Genomic DNA, 25,402 nt, shown 5'->3' on the forward strand with positions numbered 1-25,402 from the left:
AATGTACTGTACGTGTATTGATTTGGTTAAGGTTATACATTGAACTGTTGTTGTGATGTCCTTGTTGCTTATAGTCAGGTTACTGCATAGCCACACCGCTAGGTTAATGTTAGCAGGCTTAACACATGTTACATCCAGTAACTAGGCCTTGCATGCAACTAACCTCATTTTAACCTGGCACCTTTAGCATGCACCAATTGGCCTTGAATAGAGAACCACACAGTTAAGAGGTTAAAACCTAGTTTGGCAAACTTTGGTTCAGGCAGCACATGTGGTTCAAGATACCACATGGTCTGGCCTTTTATCCCTGTAGTTCCCTTTATCAGCCAAAGTGTCGGCATGCCATGTGCTCAGTCACCAGGTGACTGCAGCCATCTTGCTATTGTCTTCCCTACACACACACACACACACACACACACTTGTATATAGGTACACTTAGCTAGATTAGTATTGTGTGTTGCTTTTACCCTTTTGTTAAATAAATGCTTTTGGATATACCTGTTGTCTGTTTTAATGTTGCACAAGAATGAGTTTTGCCAACCTCTGCTCTGTAAAGAACTCCAAATCCTTCAACCTTAACTAGCTATTGATATGGTGATTTTGTTTATAGTTATTAAGTTAATTATTAATCAAAGTCCCAAATTCATAGATTAGTACACTTTAAAACTGAATTGGCAAACTTGTCGCCACGGCCCAACAATGGCAACATCTGCTGGGCAACTTTGACATCGCTTTTATATGTAAGTATTTGGGTCAAGATGTCATGAAACAGGCAAAATATAAGTAAACTCACCGCTGTCATCTGTTCGATGTTTTCTGTCATTTTATTCAATAAAGGTTATTTACCAAAAACTGTCTCAGTGTGTGGATGTACAAATATATGTGGAGACAGTCATTTGTTAATAAGGTTTATAGTAACTAAGGATGTGCAGAGAGCCCAGTATTTGTATTTATATCTATATTTGTTGAGGCAGCAAAATTATTTATATTTGTATTGATATAAAAATGGAAATGCGTGTAAAAATCCAGTTTTTGTTTTTATTACACTTTTAATTTTAGGATATTTAAGTGTTAAAATAATTGTTTATGAATTAAGCATCTTACGAAGGAGGTGCCCACACCGCATCTCAAACTTGAGTCTCCCCAATCATAGAAGACTACACTGACTACTGAGCTATAACCAAATGCATCGCAAATGTGCAGACAGACCTCTACTTATTTATACACCCATAACAAAGATAGCACAGCATGTAACGTGTAGAGAAGAACTTCAAAGGCGATGATTTCTTTGCACTTTTCATTTATTGTCTATATTTTACAACCTAACTTTGTGGAAAGGAGAAGGGGAGCAACAGGTTATGGAGAGTCCCTTGAAAGCACTTTGCATGTGTCAGTAGCATAGCTTTATCTCTGGGGAACACCCCCAACTCCAGGACTGATGTCCAAATAAGGAAATGTGCGTCATGTGGATGTGACTCCCCTCATTGAGACCTGCTGATAGATATAACAGCGGAGCAGAGGAGAGAGACTGAGATAGCGATGTAACCGACCTGCACGCTGATATTTGACATGTTTTTTCTTTCTTCCCGTAAACAAATAATTTTTATGACATCCCCCCCCACCACCACCACCACCACTACTACTGAACTGTCAGCTAACCAGCTGTATATATCATGGCCCAATCTGATTGGGGAAATTAATAGCTGTCACATTCCAGTATGGAAACTCTAATATATAAGCTATTGTCATCTAAAAGTGGGAACATGAAAATTTTAATACATTAATAATCTCATTCCATTTATGATGATGATTCATGGATTACGTCTTAACTATTAATTTTACAATTAGCAAATAAATTGTGTATTATTAGCAATTTCACAATTTTAAATGTTGTATATTTAGGCCCAATCATTTTTTTAAATAATCGTGGTTCTAATACACTGTTAACACTGAATAAATATTGACTATATCAGTTTTTAAGACCGTAGGATGTTTATGATTTTTGCATACGCATGGTGTAAGGCAGTTCTTAATTTGTTCACAGAGTAAGAACAAATTCAGGTAAGAACATACTGATGAATCCCAGATTTGTGCTTAAAATGTTCATACGCATGGTTTAAGCACAAATTTGTGACCCAGTGGTGGCTTGAGAGCAGCACTGTGTCAGCAGACAGACAGAGGAGGTGGGTCTTTGGGGTGACAGTTTATCTCAACAACCCCACACAGACGTCCACACCTCTGGCTGTCTGGCAGGCTCGCAGGATGAATCTGGGAGCTGACTCATTATTGTGTGTTTGTTTTTCAAAACACTGCAAAGGAAGTGAGCGGAAATTAAGTGATGGGTGAAGAAGAGAGGAAATGAGTTGGTGTTGCTTGCAAATCAAGTGCCTCCTATTCCTGCGGGGAGCTGGGACACCAGTGTAGACTGCTTTTGCTGCCATTGCTGCTGCTAAGGGCTTTTTATTTTTAAGCAAAGTTGTCATCTCTGGTTTTTTTCATTTGACACTGTAGTGGTGTTTAATGAGAGACTCGGTTATGCTGGTTAAGCTTGGCCTGTCATCCATTTGATGTGAACAGATGGGCACAAAATCATCAGTGTTCTTCTCCTATGGGAAGTGTTTGTATGTAGTGGGGTAGGGGGTCATAATTTCCACCAAAAACAACAGATGTAGGGGAACACCACTATTATCCAACTGCATATGAGCACACACTGTAATAAAACTAGAAGGTTTTAAATGTTTCTGCCTGTGATTAAGGTTTGGGATTATTTGATATAAAAACAATATACTGTATTTGCTATAATGAGTTTAGCCTAGCAATGATTTAACATTAGTAGCAATACATTTTAAATCTCCTGTCATACAGCTAAAATTTGTTAAAGTTTGACAGACTACATTAAAAATCATTAAAACAGCATCAGTATCTAACAATAAACTAGAAAGAATTCCTTCTTGAATTCATGTCTCCCGTTTGTCAATATAAGATATGCATTATTTTACATCACTAGACAAGGAAAAACTGATTTGTTTAGTTAAAAGTACCAAAGTTTATTTGAATGGAGGGAAGTTGACAGCAGCAATCCTTTTGCATTTGTGTTCGCCTCCTCTCATTTAGTTTTGTTATTGCCGCACTATTATAGTGAAGAAAGCAAAAGCTTCTTGGATAAATGAGGTTCCACTGACTCAAGCCCCACTCTGTGAGTCTTTGGCCACAGTGCTGGCAGATTAATTATTTTGACCGGGATAGAACCTGCAGGTTTTTCAATGCAGGAACAGCCAGTGAATATAGTGATCAGTCTCTGCCTTTCAGAGATAAATCATCACAAAAGTATTTGGCTGTGATCTACGATTTAGATTGATGATACTCTGTAAAAGCTGGTAGTAAAGTAATGTTTTAGATTCAGGTTGTGTTTTAAGTTAATAGGATAGTCTTCCATCCACCTCATTCATATTAATAAAATGTATTCAGTAGGGGACATGGTCGCCAACTCATCACCCTCCTAAAACTACTTTTTCCCCCTCTGAAGACTGTTTGCAACTTAGTGTCATGGTACAATTTTACAAAGGAAGAATGTCTGTCAAACAGCACAGAACAACAGCAGTGTTTTAGGCAGGACTGATGATGGATGGTTAAGTCAGTACTTATAATACACGACACTACAAATAGAATTTTGTGATCAAATTTCACACATCTGATGATCATGCTGCACAGAAACACATGATCTTGCATTTATATTTCATGTTTAAAAGACACAGAGTATGAAAAAATACTTTTTCTATATATTTGTCTATGCTCTGAGTGTATTTTCCTGAGAATGAAGAAGTCTTCTGTCATGGCTAGACTTAAAAGCAAATGTTTGACAATTACAGTCTGTCACAGTTGGGATGTGCAGAGGGCCCAGTATTTGTATTTGTATCTATATTTGTTGAGGCAGCAAAATTATTTGTATTTGTATTCGAATAAAAGTGGAAATAGGTGTAAAATCTTGTTTTTACTATGCTAAAATAAATGTTTATGAATAAACTATCTCATGAGTTGCATGTCAGTAGCTCAGCTTTATCTCTGGGGAACACCCTCAACTGATGTCCAAATAAGGAAATGTCCGTCATGCAGCAGGTGGATGTGACTCCTCTTGTTGAAACCTGCTGGTGGATGTAACAGCGGAGCGGAGGAGAGAGAATGAGATAGCGATGTAACCAATCTGTGCGCTGGTATTTGACGTGTTTTTTTTCTTCCTGAAAACAAATCATTTTTAAAATATTTGTACAAAATAAATGTTAAAACACCCACTCTATATGTTGAGATGATCAACATGTTTGGAAGCATTTAATTGACAAGTGTAGGGCTCTCCTTGCTAAAGTTAAAGCTGGAGTGCAGGACTTTTGTGGCCCTCCTCTCGTAGTGAGAGTAATTACAAAAACACTGTAGACACATGCTTAGGTCACAGGCTCCACGGTAGCCTACTCAGTCACTACTGTTGCGGATGTAAAACAGTGGTTATATTGTTTGACTTGTTTCACTGTAAGAATTTGACCCATTCAGTCCAATAACATTTGGAAAGGCTAGAAGAGCTGCATGATTCTTTTTTTTTTTTTTTATCCTCATTCAAGTTAGCAGAGGGCTATCCAAAAGTTAGGTGCTCGGCTGGCGGAAGTCTCTAGTGCTCATGCTCTGCTCATAGAGCATGCTCAGTATGCATTCATCTGGCCAGCACAGGAATGTCAAACCTGACACCAGATTAAAAACTCTGTATACTGTGAAATACAGAAAGATTTATCTGGTGGTGATAGGCTCAATCAGCAATTAACAAACCTTGTGTTCTCTTTAGCACCATTAATTCTATTTTAAATACTCCCCGATCTGCTTGTCTTGATGCTTCCTCAGAATCATGTGAAAAATTCCTCCACATTTTTGTTGACAAGATAGTGTCCATTAGAGCACACATCACACCCCTGTTTTATGACCCTGCCATCACTGTCACTTGCTCTGTGGTTTTCAACTAGTTTGAGCCTGTGTCTTTGTCTCTTTTAAATGAAACTATTAGGCGCATGAAAACCTCAGCTTGTCTCACAAATGTTGTCCCCCCTTGCTTTTTTAAAGAGATTTGTGAGACTATTGGTCCAATCATCCAAACAATTATCAACAGCAGTCTTGCCTCAGGTGTTGTACCAAAAACTTTTAAACATGCAGTAGTTCAACCACTGATTAAAAAGTAAAATCTAGTTACCTCCATCCTCTCCAATTTCAGACTGATTTCCAAACTCTCGTTTCTTTCAAAAATCTTGGAGAAAACAGTACTCATACAATTGTAATCATTCTTAGACTCACACTGCATCATTAAGGTGTTCCAGTCTGGTTTAAAAGCTTTTCACAGCACTGAAACTGCTCTCTTAAAAGTTTTTAATGTTCTTTCAATAGCTACTGACTCTGGGGACTCTGCCATTCTTATCCTGGTATATCTCACAGCTGCATTTCACACAGTAGATCACAGTATCCTCATCTCTCGCCTGGAGCACTGTGTTGGTATTAAAAAGGTACTGCTCTGGAGTGGTTCAGGTCGTATTTATCTGACAGAAGTTTCTCTGTCAGTTTAGGTGACTCTGTATCCTCCTCAGCGCCTCTCCCTTGTGGAGTCCGTCAGGGTTCTATTCTCGGCCCAATCCTATTTTCCACTATACTTCAATCAATGATTTTTTATTTATATAGCACCAAATCACAACAAAAGTCATCTCAGGGCACTTTTCACACAGAGCAGGTCAAGACCGTACTCTTTAATTTACAGAGACCCAACAGTTCCCCCATGAGCAAGCACTTGGCGACAGCAGTAAGGAAAAACTCCCCTTTAACGGGTACAAACCTCAAACAGAACCCGGCTTTTGGTGGGCGGCCATCTGCTTTGACCGGTTGGGTTGAGAGAGAGAAAGAAAGAGGGAAAGGGAGGGGGGGGGGCAGAATAACAATCATAACAACGACAACAGCATCAGCCAGGGAAGGATGCCAACAGGACTGTGAAGGACCGCTCCCCCTAGGGTCCATTTTAAGAAAATATGGCATTTCATTCCACTGCTATGCAGATAACACGCTTATTTTCCTTTGAAAATGAATGACAAACTGTCTAGAACCACTGTTGGACTGCCTCAAAGACAGACTGGATGGCCTTACATTTAAGTTTTAATCAAAACAAAACTGAAGTCTTGATTTTTGGACCCAGTGGTGCCTGTGATGCCCCTCATATGAACTTGTGCTCCCTGGAACCATATGTGAAACCTGCTGTAAGAAATCTGGATGTGATCATGGGCAGTGAGTTTAGTTTAGACAGCCAGATAAACTCAGTGGTCAAAACTTCTTTCTTCCAGCCAAGGCTTTTATCTAGGGTCAAATCCTTTATCATTTAATGACTTTGAGAGGGTCATACATGCTTTTATCTCATCGTGGCTTGACTACTGTAATGCCCTTTATGTTAGTGTTAGCCAGGCTTCCCTCTCGCTTACAGCTGTTCCAAAATGCTGCAGCTCATCTTTTAACTGGAACACGCAAGCAAGAGCACATTTCCCCTGTGCTAGCTTCCCTCCACTGGCTCCCAGTATGTTTTAGGATTGATTTTAAGATTTTACTGTTTGCCTATAAATCATTGAAAGGACTAGCTCCAACCTACCTCTCTGATCCCTTACAACCACACATCCCATCAAAGTCACTCAGATCTTGTTACGGGCTAGTACACAGAACCCCAGGGTGCAGAACACAGAGACAGAGGCCAGGAATTGGAACCGGATTATTGGTTTATTACAACCTGATGTTGAGGGGAAAAAAGGAGCAGCAGAATCTTTAGTGGCATGGGGGGGCAGAGGCTGGCAGCCAAACCTGATGCTGGGGCAGGTGCAAGGGGCTGAGCAGGGCAGGGCAGGGCAGGGCAGGGCAGGGCAGGGCAGGGAAGAGTCCGCAGGGCTGGAGGAGATCCAGAGTAGGTTCTGAGTAAATCAGGAGGGAGTCAGGCCAGGAATTGCTGCAGGCAAACAGAAACAAGAGTTAACAAAAGGATTTTCAAGGAGCTAGAACGTGACTGACAAAGTAACTTCATCTACAGTCTGGCAGAGTGTGGAGGTCAGGACAGGCTATATGAAGCTGAGCAGGATGATGATGATGACTGGCAGCTGGTGACCTGACTCCACACACCTGACTCCACTCCTGCAATCAAACACACAGAGAGAAAGGGAAAGGGAGGGGGAGAGAGGCTGCTAGCTATGCAGAGGTAGAGGGCCTGACAGATCTGCTGACCAGTTGCTTTTAGTTGTGCCACAATCTAGGTTGAAGCACAGGGGTGATCGTGCCTTTGCTGTTATAGCCCCCAAACTCTAGAACGAGTTGCCTCTACATATTGGACTGGCACCTGCACTGCCTGTTTTTGAATCCTATCTTAAAACTCATTTTTATTCCTTGGCTTTTAACTCGGTGTATTAAAACCAAGAAATGTCTCTTTTGTCTGGTAAACCGGTCTGTGGGGCTTAATTGTGTTTTCATGGCCTTTGTTATCATGATTGTACAGCACTTTGGTCAACTGTTAAAATGTCTAAAAATAACTAGACCTATGTTATGTTGAGTTGTGTACTTACATTATCCCAAGTGTTTCCAACAATTTTCAAACCCAGAGAAATCAGTGATTTTGATCAAGGTAACGGTCCGTTTCATTAGGTCACCCATCAATGACATCATACCCCTATACCAAAGAGTATACGTGCACAAGATGCATGCGTCGGCATTGTGTTTGTCTGCTACAATTGCGCCTACCAGAGTATACACATACAAGATAATACATCGGTGTTGTGTTTGGCCACTACAATTGCATCTACCAAAGAATATATACCTACAAGATAATACATTGGCATTGTGGTTGTTCAACAGAAACTGTTATAAATTGACTTTTATTCAGTTTTAAGCCACATTTTTATGATAAACTTTTTAGATCTTTTAACTATATCTTTTAACCGGATGTAGCATTTTAGTCAGTGGACATCTGGATCTTAAGTTATCAGAGAAACAAGCTGGGCAAATGTTAGCAGCAGCTCGGCTAGCAGCCCCTCCAGGAAGTCTGGTGCTCGCCGAACATTGTCGGAGAAACACTGTTTTTCTTTTACGTGAAACTGTTTTATTCAGTGTTTTCTCCTGTTTTAATCACCGGGTCATTTTGGAGAGGAGGAGACCTCTGCAGATAATTCAGCTCTTGGTAAAAACATCTTGAATGATGAACACTGGAGTAATCCTAATCCGAAGAAGCTGGTTGTTTAACAATGAAGACAACATCTCCCATGATCCCACGTTACTTCACACCGTCATCACACTCCATCTTTTGTTATTGTTTTGATTGAGAGACCCCTAGCAGCAGAAATTACATATTGTCCTTTTAATGCATGATTTCCCTCCAGCTTAGAGTTTTGTTATTGGAGATCTCCAGCCTGCTGGTGGTTGACAACATGAACAGCAGCCAACAGAAATGACATTTTTTTTAAGCCACGACATCAAAAAAGTTTAAACGACCCACACCAGAAGAAGACAATATTTCTGTACTTGTGTTGCTTGATGCTGTTCTCAGACACCAGGACACCCACAGGACCATGCCACCACGGCATCCCTGCAGCCATGGTCCCCACCGTCGATAACCAGGAGATCCAAGTCCCTCATCCTGTGAGACGAGAAAGCACAGAAACTCCGCAGAAGAAGCCAAGTTAGTATGAATGCATATAGATGGAGAGGGGGAGGAGGAGACAGGAGCTCAGTGCATCATGGGAAGTCTAGGCCTATAGCAGCATAACTAGGAGCTGGTCCAAGGCGAGCATAGCCGGTCCTAACTATAAGCTTTATCAAAAAGGAGCATTTTAACCCTATTCTCACACGTAAATATGGTGTCTGCCCCCAGGACTGAATCTGGAAGATGGTTCCACAGGAGAGGAGCCTGATAATCTCCCATTGTACTTTTGGAGACTGTAGGAACCACCAGTAAGCCTGCATTCTGGGAGCACAGTGTTCTAGTGGAATAATACGGTACTAGCTCTAAGATATGATGGTGCCTGACCATTAAGGGCTTTGTAGGTGAGGAGAAGGATTTTAAATTCAATTCTGGATTTTACAGGAAGATAGTGCAGCAAAGCTAAAATGGGAGAAATATGATCTTTTTTCCTAGTTTTTGTTAGTACATGTGCAACCCTAATCCCTCATAAGAGAGATGTTTTGCTTTCCTGTGTTTCCTCTTTGCAAGACACTGATATTGATAGTAAACACCACTGACACCTCTTTGTTGCTCCTGTGGGCTACTGTCTCTCTTCTCTGTGTTTACCATGATAGAGGAATCAACATAAATTTTATACCTGGAGGAAAAGAAAAAGGATGCTGCTTCTGTACCTCACCATCCGTGTTGACACAGTATGATACATGCCTGAAAGACTATAATCATCTCCATGCAACATCTCAAATGCACACCAAGAATCACCATCTGTATATGACCTCCTGTCAGATGCAAATGTTGAGCTGCACCTTCATATTTGTATAAAGATTGTAATGAGGCCTAAAGTCATCTCAAACTTCATTCAATATATCTTCATAAGAGTTTCTTTCCAGAGTCCTTCACTTATGTTATTCTTAGTGCAATAATAGGCTGTAATTAATCCCAAGTTTAAAATACTAGTATTTACTTGCTCATGGGGATTGTTGGGTCTCTGTAAATTAAAGAGTACGGTCTTGACCTGCTCTATGTGAAAAATGCCCTGAGATGACTTTTGTTGTGATTTGGCGCTATATAAATAAAAATTGATTGATTGATTGATTTTGGGGTGAGATAAAACAAATGTGTGGCATTGGAATAAAGCAATGCATGATAAACTTGTTAGAAGAATCTGAGCTCTTTTACTTTATTATAACATCTCACCGTAGTGATGGTTTCTGGATTACAATCTCTTAATTCGTCGAGTGAAAAAGTCTCAAGGAGTGCTTGGCGTTGCCCACAACATCCATAATGAATTGCAGACAACCACATAAAGAACGGTTTCAAAGTAACATCTACTACAAAGTGAATGTAAACAGCTTGCCTGTAAATTGTTTGCAAAGTAACATCTCACCCAAATGAATGTTACAGTGAGTAGACCTATTTAAGAAACTAAATGTCATAGTGTCTTTAAAGAGACAAAGTGAACAGTCTGTCTTCATACTCTTAGTTGAATAAGATTACTTGAAACAGTGTGAACTTGTGTGACATGACTCCAGTCAACCAGAAACCAAGCATAAAGTCTACTTTTCTTTTAACCAGTAGCTCAGGCAGACTAGCTTGTTGACATTTTCAGAAACAGAGCTGACCTCTTCTTCTGCACAGTGTGGCCTGGTGTAGCCAAGAACCTTTGTGCAACTTGGGCCAGCTCGCCATGGGCACCTGCGTGTGCTGACCACCACTGTAGTGGACATGCCTCTATGCTGACACTGGGCTCTGTCCTATACCTGCCTAGAGTTTTGTCTGTGGACAGTACCTCATCATCAGACTCTAACTCTGACCCATCAGTAGGGGGGCCATCTTCTTCTTTGGTGGCTCTAGTTCTAGTTCCTCTCTGGAGTGCTGTAATGCAGGTTCTCTGTCCTTCAGCATCTCACTCAGCTTTCACAACACCTCTTCTCTCTCTGCTCCGGGCAGGCACCTGAGTTCCTTGAATCTAGAGCTGCTGCTACCTTAAGCCATGGCAGGTTTGTCTTCTCCTTCCGTCTGTTGAGGTTATCTGTGAATGCAGCCTTCCAGCGCACTATATAGGCAGGATCAACATCTGAGACCTCCATCATATGCAAGAGGTGGCAGAGTGCAGGCAGCACCACAGAGCAGGACACGTATTTGACATTATCAATTAATGTGAAAGCATATTAATAACCTCTATAGAAAGGAATATTTGGTGTCAAAGTACAGTGAAATCAACATAACTAAGACATTTGCTACATCTTTGAGGTTTTTTCTTCTTCAAAGATTCAGTACAAAGACTTTGAATGAATATTTAGATAAAATAAATTGTGATTACCAGATTATGTCTACCTGTTTCTTTCTCTGACTGAGGCCTCCAATTGGAAGATAAATATAATAATTGTAAGAATTTTAAAGAATTCAAGTGCCCAAGACATATGTGATTGTCTCCTTCTTATAAATTGAAATGCTACCACTCTGTGTACACCAGTTATACAGTTGATAAATAGATCCATTAGGGAAGCAGCTTTCCCTGGCAGTTTGAAAAGTGCAGTTATCACACCAATTTACAAGGCTTGAGATCACTCCAAGGTAGTTAACCTTAGACCTGTTAGCATCCCTAACCCTAACATGTAAAGTGACAGAGAAAGTGTTTGTGAATCAATTAATAGGCCACTTAAATTCTGATCACTATTTTCTGCAGTCATTCAGTTTGGTCTCCGAGCACATCACTCAACAGAAACAGCAAATTGTTACTTTGTAGAAGAAATACTTGTGCTAGATAAAGAGGGGTGTGGATCTGTATTCAAACATGTGTCAAAGTACTCACAGTGCACTGCTGTTAAAACTGTTATTATGTTAGAAATTCACTACATGAATAAAGGGAAATTAAGGGAGAAACTGGATCAAAGTGTGGTACGAGGGTCCCCCAAGATTCTCCTTTTTGGCCCTCTTTTATTGAACATTTATATGAGTGATTTACCATCCATTTGTCCAGAAGTTAATATACAAAAGTATGTGGATGACACGCTCAGAAAAGACAAAGAAGAACATTTCATTGGTTGAAGTAGTCTGACACTGACAAACTTTGTCAGCTATGCTTCTATCATCTAAAATCACAGAAGTCCTAAAATGCACCACATACATGGATTTTTACATGGATTAATTTTGTTAATCTGTTTTCCTGGTGGTCTTTTGCTGAATCCATTAATGGCAGATGACAGACAGCTACCATGTGGATCTTACTGGGTGTCTTTCCTACAGTGTCACTGAAGTCATTTGTCCCTCAAAGTACCTGATCCAGAAACAGCGAGGTGGATTAAAGGAGCAGTATTCCCTCCTTGAACGGGCTGTGTAAAAGGGGCTACTGATATCAGCTCCAACTCAGGGGATGATGAAGAATGAGGGATGAGGCAGTCCTGGGGTCTTTTAAGGACATGTACTCATAGTTTGGCATCATGGATCACTGCACTGAGTTTACTGTCCAAAGCGACATGATGAAATGTTCAAATCAAGACGCAGTTTCATAGAAACTCTGTAAAGCATCAATATTAGCAACAAAGCCTGTTCAAGTTTTATGGTCTGTGAATGTCCTATAATATTTTCAGTTTCCTCAATAGGACTGAGAGACAACAATAACACCAGAGACAAGGTATCTGGCCTTAAAACAACTGATTTTAGAGATGATATGACTGACTTTCATCCATGAGAAGAGTCTATGTTATTGACACCTTGCTTTAAATCAATATGAGCTGATGATAAAGGCTGAAACATAAACCTGCCGGTGTCACCAGGTGAAACAGGGAGCTGAAGATAATCAAATCTGTCTGGAAGGCAGCTAGAGATGTCCTTTCAGAGCTGCATTGTCCAACACCACTCACATCAAATGAGCTCAAACTCATACAGTAGTTCTGTGATACTTTCAGTCCCTTTGAAGAAACCACAAATGGTAATCTGAGAAGGTGGTCACCTTTATTGTTGTAATTGGATGTGTCAGGGGACTAATTGATTGCTTGTCAGTCAGTGTATATATTATGTCAGTATATATATTATAAACCTAGCATTTTTTAATTTGATGATTTAATATTCACTTATTTTTTTTCTAAGATTGAATTTTTACTTTTTCTTAGTGAATAAGGGACAGTCGAGTGAAAGCCATGACCAACCATTACATTATCCATTATGGCACTCCTCTCCTTTGACATATCTATCTTTAGACAGCTGCAACACTTGATCCTTTTTAGTGTCGGCATGGTGATAAAAAGAGCACTGTCAAAGAGCTGTCAAAGAGCTGCAGATAGATAATAAATTAAATTAATTAAATTTAATGCAGATGCAATTCATGCATCAAACTTCAGGGGCTTCAGCATACTCGGGCTTCCTTCTGCATCACAGAATAGTGAGCTCCTGTCAACAATTATATAGAATATATACTGCAGTATAACTCCATTGCTCATTGTAGGGAAATATCTCCTGTGTTGTCTCCCTCAAGGAAGGTCAAAGGTCAAGGACAGCTACACAACAGCAGCCTGAGATTCAGTGTCTTATTCAAAGAAAGACACAAAGACACATTGTATAACTTTGTTCAACAATGTTTGTAGTCCTATATCTGTGTATGTACTGTGTCCTTCACGGCACTGTGGTTATGTAGATATGATTCACTGCAACTCTTAAAGCTCTGTGCATCATAGTTTTCAGCTTCACTTTTCTGCTGGCTCTTGACTAAAACTTATAATAATTATTAATTAATAATTATTCTTGACACAAAATGATATATGCATAATGTACTTATATTTAGTGTTTTTTAATTAATTGTCAGCTCTTGCCTGTAGTCTATTTTAAAGTAGTTCTGTTTTTTATTAGTAGCTCTGTGAGGGGTTTGTATTTCTTTTTAATAGGTTTTGATTGAATTTGGTTCTGTCTTTGTCTTTTGGTGCTGTCCTGTATTATTAAAAGTAATTTGAGCTGAACCTTAATCAAATACATTAATTCTCAACTGATTCCAGGAACACAGAATCTCCAAGAATCATAATTCATTTCCATGTTTTAAGGAAAATCCTTGCTGAAATGGCCTGGGCCTTTGATAAATCCACATACATTTTGTTCTATACTCTGTGTCTGATGATTTCAGATGGGCCAAAGGAGGCAATGTGATTCCAGACATGTCAGGTGACGCCTATGAGGTTCTTGTGGATCACTCTTTTTTCACTGAGCCTGTTTCCTGTGAGGTCACCAATGCACTGGGCAACACCAACATCAGCAGGAACGCGGATGTCTACTGTGAGTGTTTGTCACCTTCATCAGATGAGCTGAAATACATCATACATAATCATTGACACGTATTCTGTATGTATACCCATACAGTATCATATCAGAGTGTCAAAAGAAAAGCATTTATGCATTTGAGTTATTGAATCATAAACCCTGACTCCTAGAGATTAAATTGATATACTACTTAAGTGTTTTTTACATTTTGTAAGGACATATAATTGCTGGATTGTGTTCCTTGGCAACACTTTTTCTGGTGTAGGAAGCGCTACAATTTAACCATCGAGAGGTGATCATACAGAGATGGTCAGGGTGGACAGAGTGGACTGAAGCATACAAACATGTTAAATGCACTTCCTTCCTCCTTAAATCCCTAAGTATTTTAAATCCTGCATTATTTTCGTCCATGTTTACTGGCTTGTATTATTCTTCTTCCCTGCCATTACTGGCACATTGCTGCATTTCTTACTGCATTACAGCCACCTGTAGATCACAGGAATTGCATGAACCACTGGCAGCACTGTGTATTGCATGCATATACACATGCATGAGACAAACAAAACAGGGACCCAATCATGCAAAAAACGCTCCAAAGTGTAACAACAGAATCATAAAAGTTGAAAAAATAAATACATAAAATCATGCTTTATTTGCTGTGAGCAGATATTGTGGGGAAACAAAATAAATACTTGTCTTTGAACATTTTACTGATATTTTCACAATCAACATTTTGCAACTTGGCAGATGTGTTAATTAACAACATAAAACTTCTACAGTCGAGATGCTGTATCCTACAAGAAGTGGATGATTCCTACAAGCAGTTAGTGCTAGAAGGCTCAGAAGCCTTTTTTCCCAGTTGGCAGCTCAGACAGGAATGCATCATCCAGATTCTACACTGACTACATACAATGTCAATGACTATTTGCATGGTTGTCAGCTGAGCTCCCAAAATGTATTGTCTTCTTAAATGTTAAGTACCGATAATTACATTTATGGCATCTGTCTGTCTTCCAGTTGGGCCGAGGATGGCAGCAGAGCCTCAGTCTCTGCAGGTGGACCTGGGATCTGAAGCTGTTTTCAATTGTGCTTGGACAGGAAACCCCTCTCTAACCATTGTGTGGATGAAACGTGGCTCAGGAGTGGTATGTCTTATTCAGTGACCTATATGTTGAACACAACATTTCACTGTGACCAGTTATGTAGGGCAGAACAGTCAGAACAGTGATTCACTCTCAGTGTGCTCAGGAAGGACACAAAGACAGGAGACATCACTAACCTGCCATTTATATTATTTGGGTCACTTGAGACTTTTGGACAAATTCCCAAGAGACATTTAATTTAGGAATGTACAGTTCTCAATAATAATAATAACAATAATAATAATAATAATAATAACAATAATAATAATATTAATAATAATCATAATCATAATCATAATCACAGCAGTCATCAGAGGATCATAGAAGCTTTATACTAGCTTCTCCAAAATGCCATATTCTCTTATAAATGTGTACCTGAGGGACATGTTAAATAAGAAGTGTATAGTGACTACAATGAGAAATCTGTTCTTGTAGCAAGACGTGCAGCAGACAATTTCATCTGTCCTTGGACCATGAAAACACGGCATTGATCATATTTCAATTATTTTAATTTTCAAAAATGTTTTATTCTTTGTTGTGATTTTTAACAACTTTCATACAAAATAAGCTATACCAAGAATGCATTTCCCTGAAGGCTTAAAAGCACAAATTAAACTTCCCTATTGTAGCTGATAGAGTTCTCAGGATAAAAACTAGGTAGAGCAGAATTAATCAACACCATGCACCTTTACATGCTTTGAATGCGGTGAAACATAAAAGCAGTTTCTAAATAATATATGCGTTATTTTCAGAGTGAAAATAATGCATATATTATTTAGCGATATGACTGAAGGATAAACATGTAGATTTTCTGTCCCTTTCCATGGAAAAACAGAGAAAAAACAAATCTGTCAGCGTGACACTGAGACATGCACAAACCAAGATCAGTGACTCACAACAATTCAATTCAATTTTATTTATATAGCACCAAATCACAACAAAAGTTACCTCAGGGCACTTTTCACATAGAGCAGGTCTAGACCGTACTCTTTAATTTACAGACTTAGCAGTTCTCCCATGAGCAAACACTTGGCAACAGCAGCAAGGAAAAACTCCCCTTAACGGGAAGAAACCTCAAGCAGAAACACACTCTAGGTGGGCGGCCATCTGACTCAACCAATTGGGCTGAGACAGAAAGAGGGAGGGAGGAGGAGAGAGACACAGAGAAGCATAACACCAACAATATTAACAATAACAAAGATAATAATAATAGAGATATGACTAGTGATAATAATAGCAATAACAGTAGGAGAAGGTGTCAAGGTAGGATAGGACACCCACAGGACCACACCACCATCACTGTAGCCCTCAATGTCCGTTTTTCACAAACACAAACACAGCAGTGAACATGTCAGAATATAATTTTACAAAATTTCACCACTTTCCACCACTTATCTACAGAATCTACAAACTGACAAATGCACAAATGAAAATCTGTATGCAGATGCAAATGTAAAATTTGTTTTCACTTTATGAAACCTTAGTTGTAAATCTCATAAAACATGTAAATAATACACGCAGTCTTTTCACCTATAGTCATGTCTTACACTCTGCAAACTGCAATTTTTTGTCAAAGTCGAAAAGGTTGTTAAATGCTGCTATCCTTTGTATGTAATTGGTGTTCAACTAGATAGAAATGACTAGTGTCTCCTCTGACCTATGAAATGGTTTCCCTTACAACACAGGTGCTTAGCAACAAGAACACCCTGACACTGAAAGCAGTAAAGCAGGAGGATGCTGGGAAGTATGTGTGTCGGGCTGTAGTCCCCAGAGTGGGCGCTGGGGAGAAGGAGGTGTCGCTCACTGTGAATGGTAAGCACAATGGCTTATCATGCACTGAATGTAAATGGCATTTTGTCTGTCTAAAAGTAATGCAGAGGTGGAAGCCTTCATGAATAACAGAAACCTGGTGCTGAGGAGGAAGAAGATCTGGCCAGTTATAAAACAAAAGGTTATGCATTGTAATGGTGTAATGATGATGATGATCTAAATTGTGATATAGGGTTAATTTCTCAAATTTATTGTGCAGTTTCAATCAGATATTTTTGTGCTCTATTGAGAAACAACATCTCTTAAGCTAATATTGTAGAAAAATTAAAAACAAACGTGCCAATATTTAAGAGAATTAAATTCAAGCTAAAATGATACATCATTCTCACATGAATAAATATTTAATCTGCCTCTCTTACTCTAACTGACGTGATTCAGTCTCTGTCCTCTTCATGAAAGCATTTACATCTGCTTTTCTGAACAACCAGTGTCTGATAAGTATTCCCTGGGACAACAGTCTTTTAGCCCAAATCGTAATATCAGCATTGCCATTCAAAAAGAGTGGCCAAATTCCACCTTATCTCCACTCTGTGACTGATGGCCACTGTTTAATGAAAAATTGTTCCAACCTTTTTGAATTAATCATTATATAGCAAACAAATAGACAACTGTTTATTAGAAACACATTTTAAGGTCACCAAGTTGAAAGACAGCATGTATACTGACAAACCACAAGTTTCAGCCCACTTTCTGCAGGTTGACACTGCCACACGATTCACTGCAAAACTTAGATATAGATGCTTTGGAATATTGAAAGGTAAAGCCAGTGAAATTATAAATTAATTACAAATGTTACAGGGCAGTTCTCAAGATCAAGAAATGTTATTTAGACTGAAAACAGAAGTGGAGACTCCAAGGTTACCTTGGCCAAGTCTTAAACTTTCAGAAAAGAAGCTGTTTGTTTGAGGACATATTTGACAGTTATATCATGCATGCCTGAATGCAACTATTGTCAGAAACAAAAGTATAATGATGAGTAATTATCTTTGGGCACACAGCAGTGCATAAAAGATGATCATGAGATGCAATTACAAGTATTTTCCCCTCCACTTAACTCCATCTCTGCTGCTCAGTGAGTACTGTTTCTTTATTCTACGGATGTGTTTTGTTTCTGTAAGCGGAGGCAGGCTGGGCATGTACACAACAATGATGAGTACTCAATAGCTCTGAAAGTTCTTATCTGATCCTCAAACACTTTCTTGCATTTGTCTTTCTGTTCTCACCTCCCTCCTTGTACAATAAAACTCTGAAATGACACAGGAAACAATGTGTCTGAGTGTAGGAAGACAACTTCTTTCAGGTAACTGGATATGTTGGCACCTATGTCCTATTGGACTCAGACTTAGCTTTATGGCACTTACTCGTGTTGTTCACTCCCGACTAGATCCTTACTTGTGTTGTGTCAGCTCTCAGATTTGCGTCGCTTTGGATAGAAGCGTCTGCTAAATGAAATTGTAAATTGTAAATATGTACTGGCTTGTCTGACAGACGTGAGCTAATTCACGACCAGGTCACTTAATTCTTTAGAATTACACTGAATGTGAATAGAAGTGGAAGATTTTATTGTCATGATTTAGTGTTTCTGCCTTGGCTATGCCTCCATAGGTCCTCCCACTATCTCTAGCACCCAGACTCAGCAGGCACTCCACGGAGAGAAGGGTCAGATCAAGTGCTTCATCCGCAGCACCCCTCCACCCGACCGCATCGTGAGTCACTTCTTACCTCCTTGCATTTACTAATTAATTTCCATGTTCAAGAAATTTGGTTAACATGCAGAGTGCATCTCATAAGTCTGACATGTCTCCACGTTAATGCAGAGAACCAATACTTTCAGAGTCACATTCTAAAAAAAACAAGTGAGGAAAGAATTTCATGTATATTAATTCATATAACACACTTGTGTTATACATGTGTTTGAAATAAATGTCCTCACATATTTATCTATGATGGCAGCATGCTCTCCACAACTTTCTTAGCCTACATGGTATGAACTATGGGCATGTTTTCTTAAGTTTAAAATTTAACTAAAGCAAACAACACCTTCACAATCTTGTACAGATAACATTATGTCTGACTACGGGCAGTAAATACAATAATGCTGAAAAAAGATGTTAATACAGTTAGGTTGAACATCACACTCAACCAAAAATAACAAAGGGGAACTGGGATGCATGCAACCAAAGTTCAAAGCACAAATCAGTTACGTGCACACTGAAGAAGGCATAGCTGAAATGTCATTTTTTCCCCCTGTGCTCAAGTTTGATGAAAAAAGTGCCAAGTAGGAGTGGGCCTGAATACAAATACGTTATTCGTGGGGTTTTTTAAAAAATATTTGTTTCATACAAATATTTTAAAAACGATTTGTTTTCGGGATGTAAAAAAACCCAAGATACCAAAAAATACCAAAAATACCAAATACCAAAATACCAGCTTGCAGGTTGGTTACATCGCTATCTCAGTCTCTCTCCTCTGCACCACTGTTACGTCTATCAGCAGGTCTCAATGAGGGGAGTCACATCCACCTGCTACATGACGCACATTTCCTTATTTGGACGTCACTCCTGGAGTTGGGGGTGTTCCCCAGAGATAAAGCTGAGCTACTGACACACGCAAAGTACTCCCAAGGGACTCTCCATAACCTGTTGTTCCCCTTCTCTTTTCCACAAAGTTAGGTTGTAAAATATAGGCAATAAATGAAAAGTGCAAAGCAATAACCGCCTTTGACATTCTTCCCTACATGTTACACAGTGTGCTGTCTCTGTGTTATGGGTGTATAAATAGGTAGAGGTCTGTCTGCAATGAGGCGATAAGTAAAGTTTTAGCTCAATAGTCAGCGCTCTCATCTGTGATCTGGGAGACTCCCGTTTGAGACCTGGTGTGGGGACCTCCTTTGTAAGGTAGTTTATTGATGAACACTTATTGTAACACTTTAATTTTCTAAAATTAAAAACGTAATAAAAACAAAAACAGGATTTTTAATCCTCTTTCCACTTTTATTCGAATACAAATACAAAACGATACAATTACAAATACTGGGCTCTCTGCACATCCCTAATGCCAAGTGATTCTGGCTTTCCTAAAAAGTAAATGAGTATAATTTACTTTTACTCATTTACTCAATTATGGCAGTCGGGAATTTGGTGCGCTGGACCACTGAGATTACATAAGCATCAATCATTAGTGTAGTCTAGCTAATTCTTATTATCCGCTGTAAAAATGACAGTTTGATTTCTTCACATTTAGAGATAATTAGGAAACATTAAGAGATATTCTTGAAGCCCACAGTATGGGGCAGCATGAATTATCGTAATATGTAGAGTAGGAACAATGTGGGGGGCAGGCCAGCAGCTACAACTTGATAACTGAGATGTTAGTGAGTCTGCTTGTATTGCATCACAGTGCACACCAGGTACAGTGTAAGTGTTTCATATTTCTGTAAATGTGAGAGTAAATGTTAACCTTTTTGTTTTGGGTATGCTACTACTAACGTGTATGTCGCCCCCCAGGCCTGGTCATGGAAGGAGACCGTTTTAGAGTCGGGGACATCTGGACGGTACACTGTGGAGACGGTCAGCACAGAGGAGGGGGTGATCTCCACACTAACCATGAGTAACATCGTCCCTGCTGATTTCCAGACTATCTACAACTGCACAGCGTGGAATAGCTTTGGCTCTGATACTGAGATCATACGCCTCAAAGAACAAGGTGAGCACAACAACATATCAGACAGAATGTGGCTGATCACTTCATCTCACGCTTATAATATTGACACAAATTAAAGCTGTTAAAGCAGGAGCAGTCAGATTGTCTGCAGCTGGCTAGGAGCTGCCTTGTAGTGTACAAATGATTGGATTCACAAAATTCACAAAAATGCCTTAAACAATCCATATGATTTCAAAAGACAGCTCAAAGCAGCATTTCTTGTCTGTCACTCTCTGGTTATGTTTAGGCAACTAAAAGCAAATATGGTCCTAATGTGGGAAGTACCTATATATGGATGACATTATGATGTTTCCTCTGTCTAACCTGCATTAAAATATCCCTCTTCATCCAGCTGCAAAATTCTCAAGATATGCCTCGGACAACAAACTACGCTTCCTCATTTTTGTAGTGGTGCCTTCAAGGACTGTCAAAGGGCAGTCTCTAGACTTAGGATCCAAAACAATCTGTCCATCATGTTGTTTTCTCGTTAGCGATAGGGAAAAGCAGAAACTAAAATATCAGTACATTTGGAAGAAAACTAGTTTCATGATATGATGTTGGAATCAGAGATGTGTCATTACTGTTGTGAGGCTAAATATTGTGCACAACAGAGTATGGAGGAGGAAGCAGCCACCGGAGCAACGTTAAAGCCGCAGACAAAAGACAGGCGCTGCAGCCAGAGTGGCTTTATAGCATCTACCGGTGCCTGGTGAGGATCATCAGAAAGAATGGAGGCAGTTCTGAAAACTCTACACTGCTACAAACTTTGTGTTGTTTTGGTAACTCTGACTTTGTTCTCTCACAGAATATTATGTGGGACTTTGCCAAATCTGAATACAGAACATCACAACAGTGAGTGTGTGTTACCCATAACTTCCAACGTCAGGGGTTGAACTCCATTGGGTCCCTGTTCCTCTGTTTTGGCCTTGGACGGGACCACGTGCAATGCATTCTGGTTGTTGTAAGATTTCCCCCTTTTGAGCAATAGGCCTATACATACAGCCTTTTTCTTAGTTTTCTCTGGTCATAGGGCACCAATTTCAAAAATAATTGCACATCATCATTTTCACAGCAGAGAAATTCCTCTTAAACGTTGAGGTTAGATAGAGATCAGCTTTAAAACATGGCTCTCAGTCAGAATGGGGACATTAGCTGTTGTCACACATGCAGACTTTTGTGAAGGTTTCACGGTCTAATGATCCTTTCATCTTTGCTACTGGACCTAAACATAGGCCTATATATTTTTAGTAAATGAGCAATTCTCTCATTTCTTTGGAGATAACAGTCATTATTTGCATAACAGCAAGGGGTTGCATGACAACAAAACATACAATATGCTGTTTTAAGTGATTGAACAAATGACTAATGCTGTTGTTTTTCAGGTGAGGACAATTTCTTTTGACATCCTCTAAACCTGTCACACAGATTGTTTTGTTCTTTTTTGAGAGTGCACAAATTACTAACTCAGTCACACAAATTATTCATTTGGAGGTACACATGCCTAATTGAATGACTAAATGAAAGAAAGTGAAGCTAGTTTAGTTCCTAGAGAAGAACTCTCAGTGTGAGGTCAACAATTCAGTGTTAAGCCTCTTTATTGGCTGAGGGTCATTCAGTCTGATCTGTGAGAGTCATTAATTATGTTAGGGGTGATCACAAATTTAACTTGTAATAATTATACCTCCTGAAATATTACACCTCCTGAGATAGTGTATGACCTCTTTTTAATGATTTAATGTCTTCTTCTTTTATTTCCTTTATTACGTATAAGGCCTGTCTTTTAGAATCAGAGCAATCATATATTTTTCAAAGCTGCCATTCCTTAAAGAGACTGAGTTCTGACCTAGACCTAGACCGAGTGAACCTCTTTTCAACATCACCTCCAAATCTCAATTTGACCAAAGAAGGTCAAACTATAACTTGCATCTTTAAAGCACCTCACTTAAATTATATCCCCTGACAAGCATTTCAAACCCACTTAGAGACACACAGTTTCCTGCTGGAAAGCTTCCAGAGCTCAGATAATGATATCTACAGAACAATATTGAAGAAAAGCTTGGCAGTGGCCTGTGTGTTGATGGCAATTGTTCTCAGCTTGTATAGAGTAAACACTGGCCCCATAAATAGTAAAACAGATTATGTGCTGGTGCATCAGTGTGTGTGTGAAAGAGCAAGGAAAGGAGGAAGCAGTATAGCTAAGTCCTTTTGAAATGTCCGCTGTGTTTGTTCAGAGACTCTGCGACTGGCTGTCATCATCGGTGTGGCTGTGGGTTCCTTCCTTGCCCTCTCCATCCTCCTGGGGACACTAGGTGCTTTCTGCTGCACCAGATTCCAGAGAAGTAAGATACCACTGAATTAAAGCTTTGGGTCAGACAAAGATTCCAGATTTTCCTTTTGTTTGCTTTACCCTGCTAATGAGAAATCAAAGCAGCTCTTAACTCTGTCTAAAAGTGTCATGAGTTTTGTTGCCTTCGCAGTCACTGAGAATTTCTTTGGCTCTATGCTTCTTTATAGTCAGTAAGACATCTCACCCAATGCTAATATTCAGATATTTAACCTTCTTTGCCTCCAGGCTTAAAATGTATAAATGTTGTGACTCTGCAGTTATAAAAATCCATGAATTTGCATAGTCAATTTTGTAGGATCCAAGGTTACTACAATGGGATTGAAATGAACATTCGTAATATTGATCCATAATATTATACGGTGTAATAGAGAGAAGCATCTGTTAGCATAAACAGATGTGAAAAAGGGACATTCCTTCAGCTCAGTTGCTGTAATCTTTGATTTGGGTTCATGCACAATCTGTCATGAATCTGGCTCACTCTAAAGTCCTTTAGAGGAACATTTTGGTTTGTATTTTTTAAAGTGTTTGTTTAAAGGTAGTCTACTTTGCCTCTGCTTATATTTTTTTCACTGAGTTAAGAGAAGGATTTCCCACCTCTCATATGACTAAATGTCCAGGTAGAGTTTGGTGGCCTGTAGGGACAACATCAGAGAGAACAGGTTTTGTCTTTGAGATGGTTTCTGCTAACTGCTCTGTTGTTTTGTCACTTTCCACAGAGGACGTCCATCTGGTCATATCATCTCTGCCTGTGTCCCTTTCACGCCAGAGAGATGTGAAAACAGAGAGTAAGGCCTTTAATAAAGTATTTGAATGATTGTATGCTCACAGTATGATGAGCAGTACCTGCAGCCTCCATTGGACAATCATCAGTCTTTCTGATGACTTAATTGTTGTATGAGTTTAAAAAAATCTCATCATATCACCCACATAATGTATTCTCTGTAGCACCTTAATACCATAGTGTACCATACACAACTATATATTCATGATGACAATTAACTTTTCATTTCAGCCCTAAACAGAAGATTTTCTTCTTTGGGGTCTCAGCCTTTTCTCAAAGCATACTAAATAAGAGGCCCCTCTGACAAAAAATCTGAATTCAACATAATATTATTCAGCAATCATTTTACATACATTGTGTAAATCAGCTACAGCCCACAGGCTCTGTAAGATATTTTGGTACACACCAGAAATACAGTGCATTTTGGATACATGTCAGTGTTCCAGTTTGAACATGAAAATTATATTTTCGCCTGTGATAGTTATAACCATTGGCATTAATGGAGAAGCATGAAAAAATTCCATGTACATGTTGTTGTGTGATGTCAAAGTCATATGAAGTAAGAATAAATTTGAAAAATAGGTTTTCAAGAAACATTTGTATGTCAATGTGGGGTTTCATGCAAGTTTTGTTGTCATTGTTTCACTGTACTGCTTACAGCTACATGATTTATTTGAGACATGCAGCAGTCCAGCAATATAGCTTCACTATGTGACTGTGGCCTCAGTACAATAAATAGATAAATATGGACACAGAGAAATGAAGACATTCACAGCAAAATCTCCAGTTATTTAATTAGTGTTCCATAGTTTAATTATTGCTCTAATTAGTTCATTAGTATGAATTAATTCTACGTTAAATGTAATTCATTACACTACCCAGGCAGTTACTTTGGGAGGCCTGAGGCAATTACATTTTTTGGCCTCTATTGCACAGTTAAAACATATAACAAGGCCACTTATGGGGTAAGTACTTAATGGCCAGTGGTGTATAAGTATAAAATAATGTGTGGGTAATCTGTTATTATTGCTGTTAAACTAGCCACTTGTTGGCTGCTCGATGCTTATGACAGGCTTGACACAAAGCTGCTTTAAAATAAGCTTGGTTACACAAAGACATAATTAACTTTAGTTAATTAATTATCAGATAATTACAAGCCAACTATACATTCATCTGTTTATAAAGCAGAAATAATCAATGACAATTGTCATGCGAGTGTTTAGGGTGGAAGATTTTAAAACTCAATTAATTTGCATCTATTTAATGGTTAACTCCTCGGGCATTTTACATAGAGGGCAGTGCAATTTGGTAGAAATTATGAGAAAAAAATTAAGAAGAAAGTGTTCATTGGTTTAACAGTACACACTCATTACATTTGGGTTCATACGTAGTTGTTAATTTGCAAAAATTCTTGATGAATTAGACTCAGTTCTTTAACTGACAGAAAATACTTTCAGTGTGCAGTTTTGTTCGTCAAACATATTAGCATATTAGGTTTTTTCAATATACATTTAGCACAAAAACTAAGGAAATTTGTGTTTGGTAGATTATTTCTTTGTTGTAACAATGCTTCTTGTCAGTAAATCCTATATTGGAAAGCCTGTTTATTTCCCTTTAAAATGGTGCCACAT

At 39.0% G+C, this 25,402-nt stretch overlaps 1 protein-coding gene across 1 annotated transcript in view; it reads left to right on the forward strand.

The window, feature by feature from the left end:
- Window positions 1–25,402, forward strand: part of LOC137195111 (kin of IRRE-like protein 3) — a 289,828-nt gene that overhangs the window by 246,892 nt on the left and 17,534 nt on the right. Inside the window, exons 7-13 of the mRNA XM_067607187.1 lie at window positions 13,836–13,984; window positions 14,987–15,114; window positions 16,797–16,923; window positions 18,547–18,647; window positions 20,448–20,646; window positions 22,875–22,982; window positions 23,707–23,775. Coding sequence (XP_067463288.1) covers window positions 13,836–13,984; window positions 14,987–15,114; window positions 16,797–16,923; window positions 18,547–18,647; window positions 20,448–20,646; window positions 22,875–22,982; window positions 23,707–23,775 — 881 coding nt within the window. The remainder of the gene's footprint in view (window positions 1–13,835; window positions 13,985–14,986; window positions 15,115–16,796; window positions 16,924–18,546; window positions 18,648–20,447; window positions 20,647–22,874; window positions 22,983–23,706; window positions 23,776–25,402) is intronic.

This window comes from Thunnus thynnus, chromosome 13, assembly GCF_963924715.1.
Source record: "Thunnus thynnus chromosome 13, fThuThy2.1, whole genome shotgun sequence".
Taxonomy (NCBI): Eukaryota; Metazoa; Chordata; class Actinopteri; order Scombriformes; family Scombridae; genus Thunnus; species Thunnus thynnus.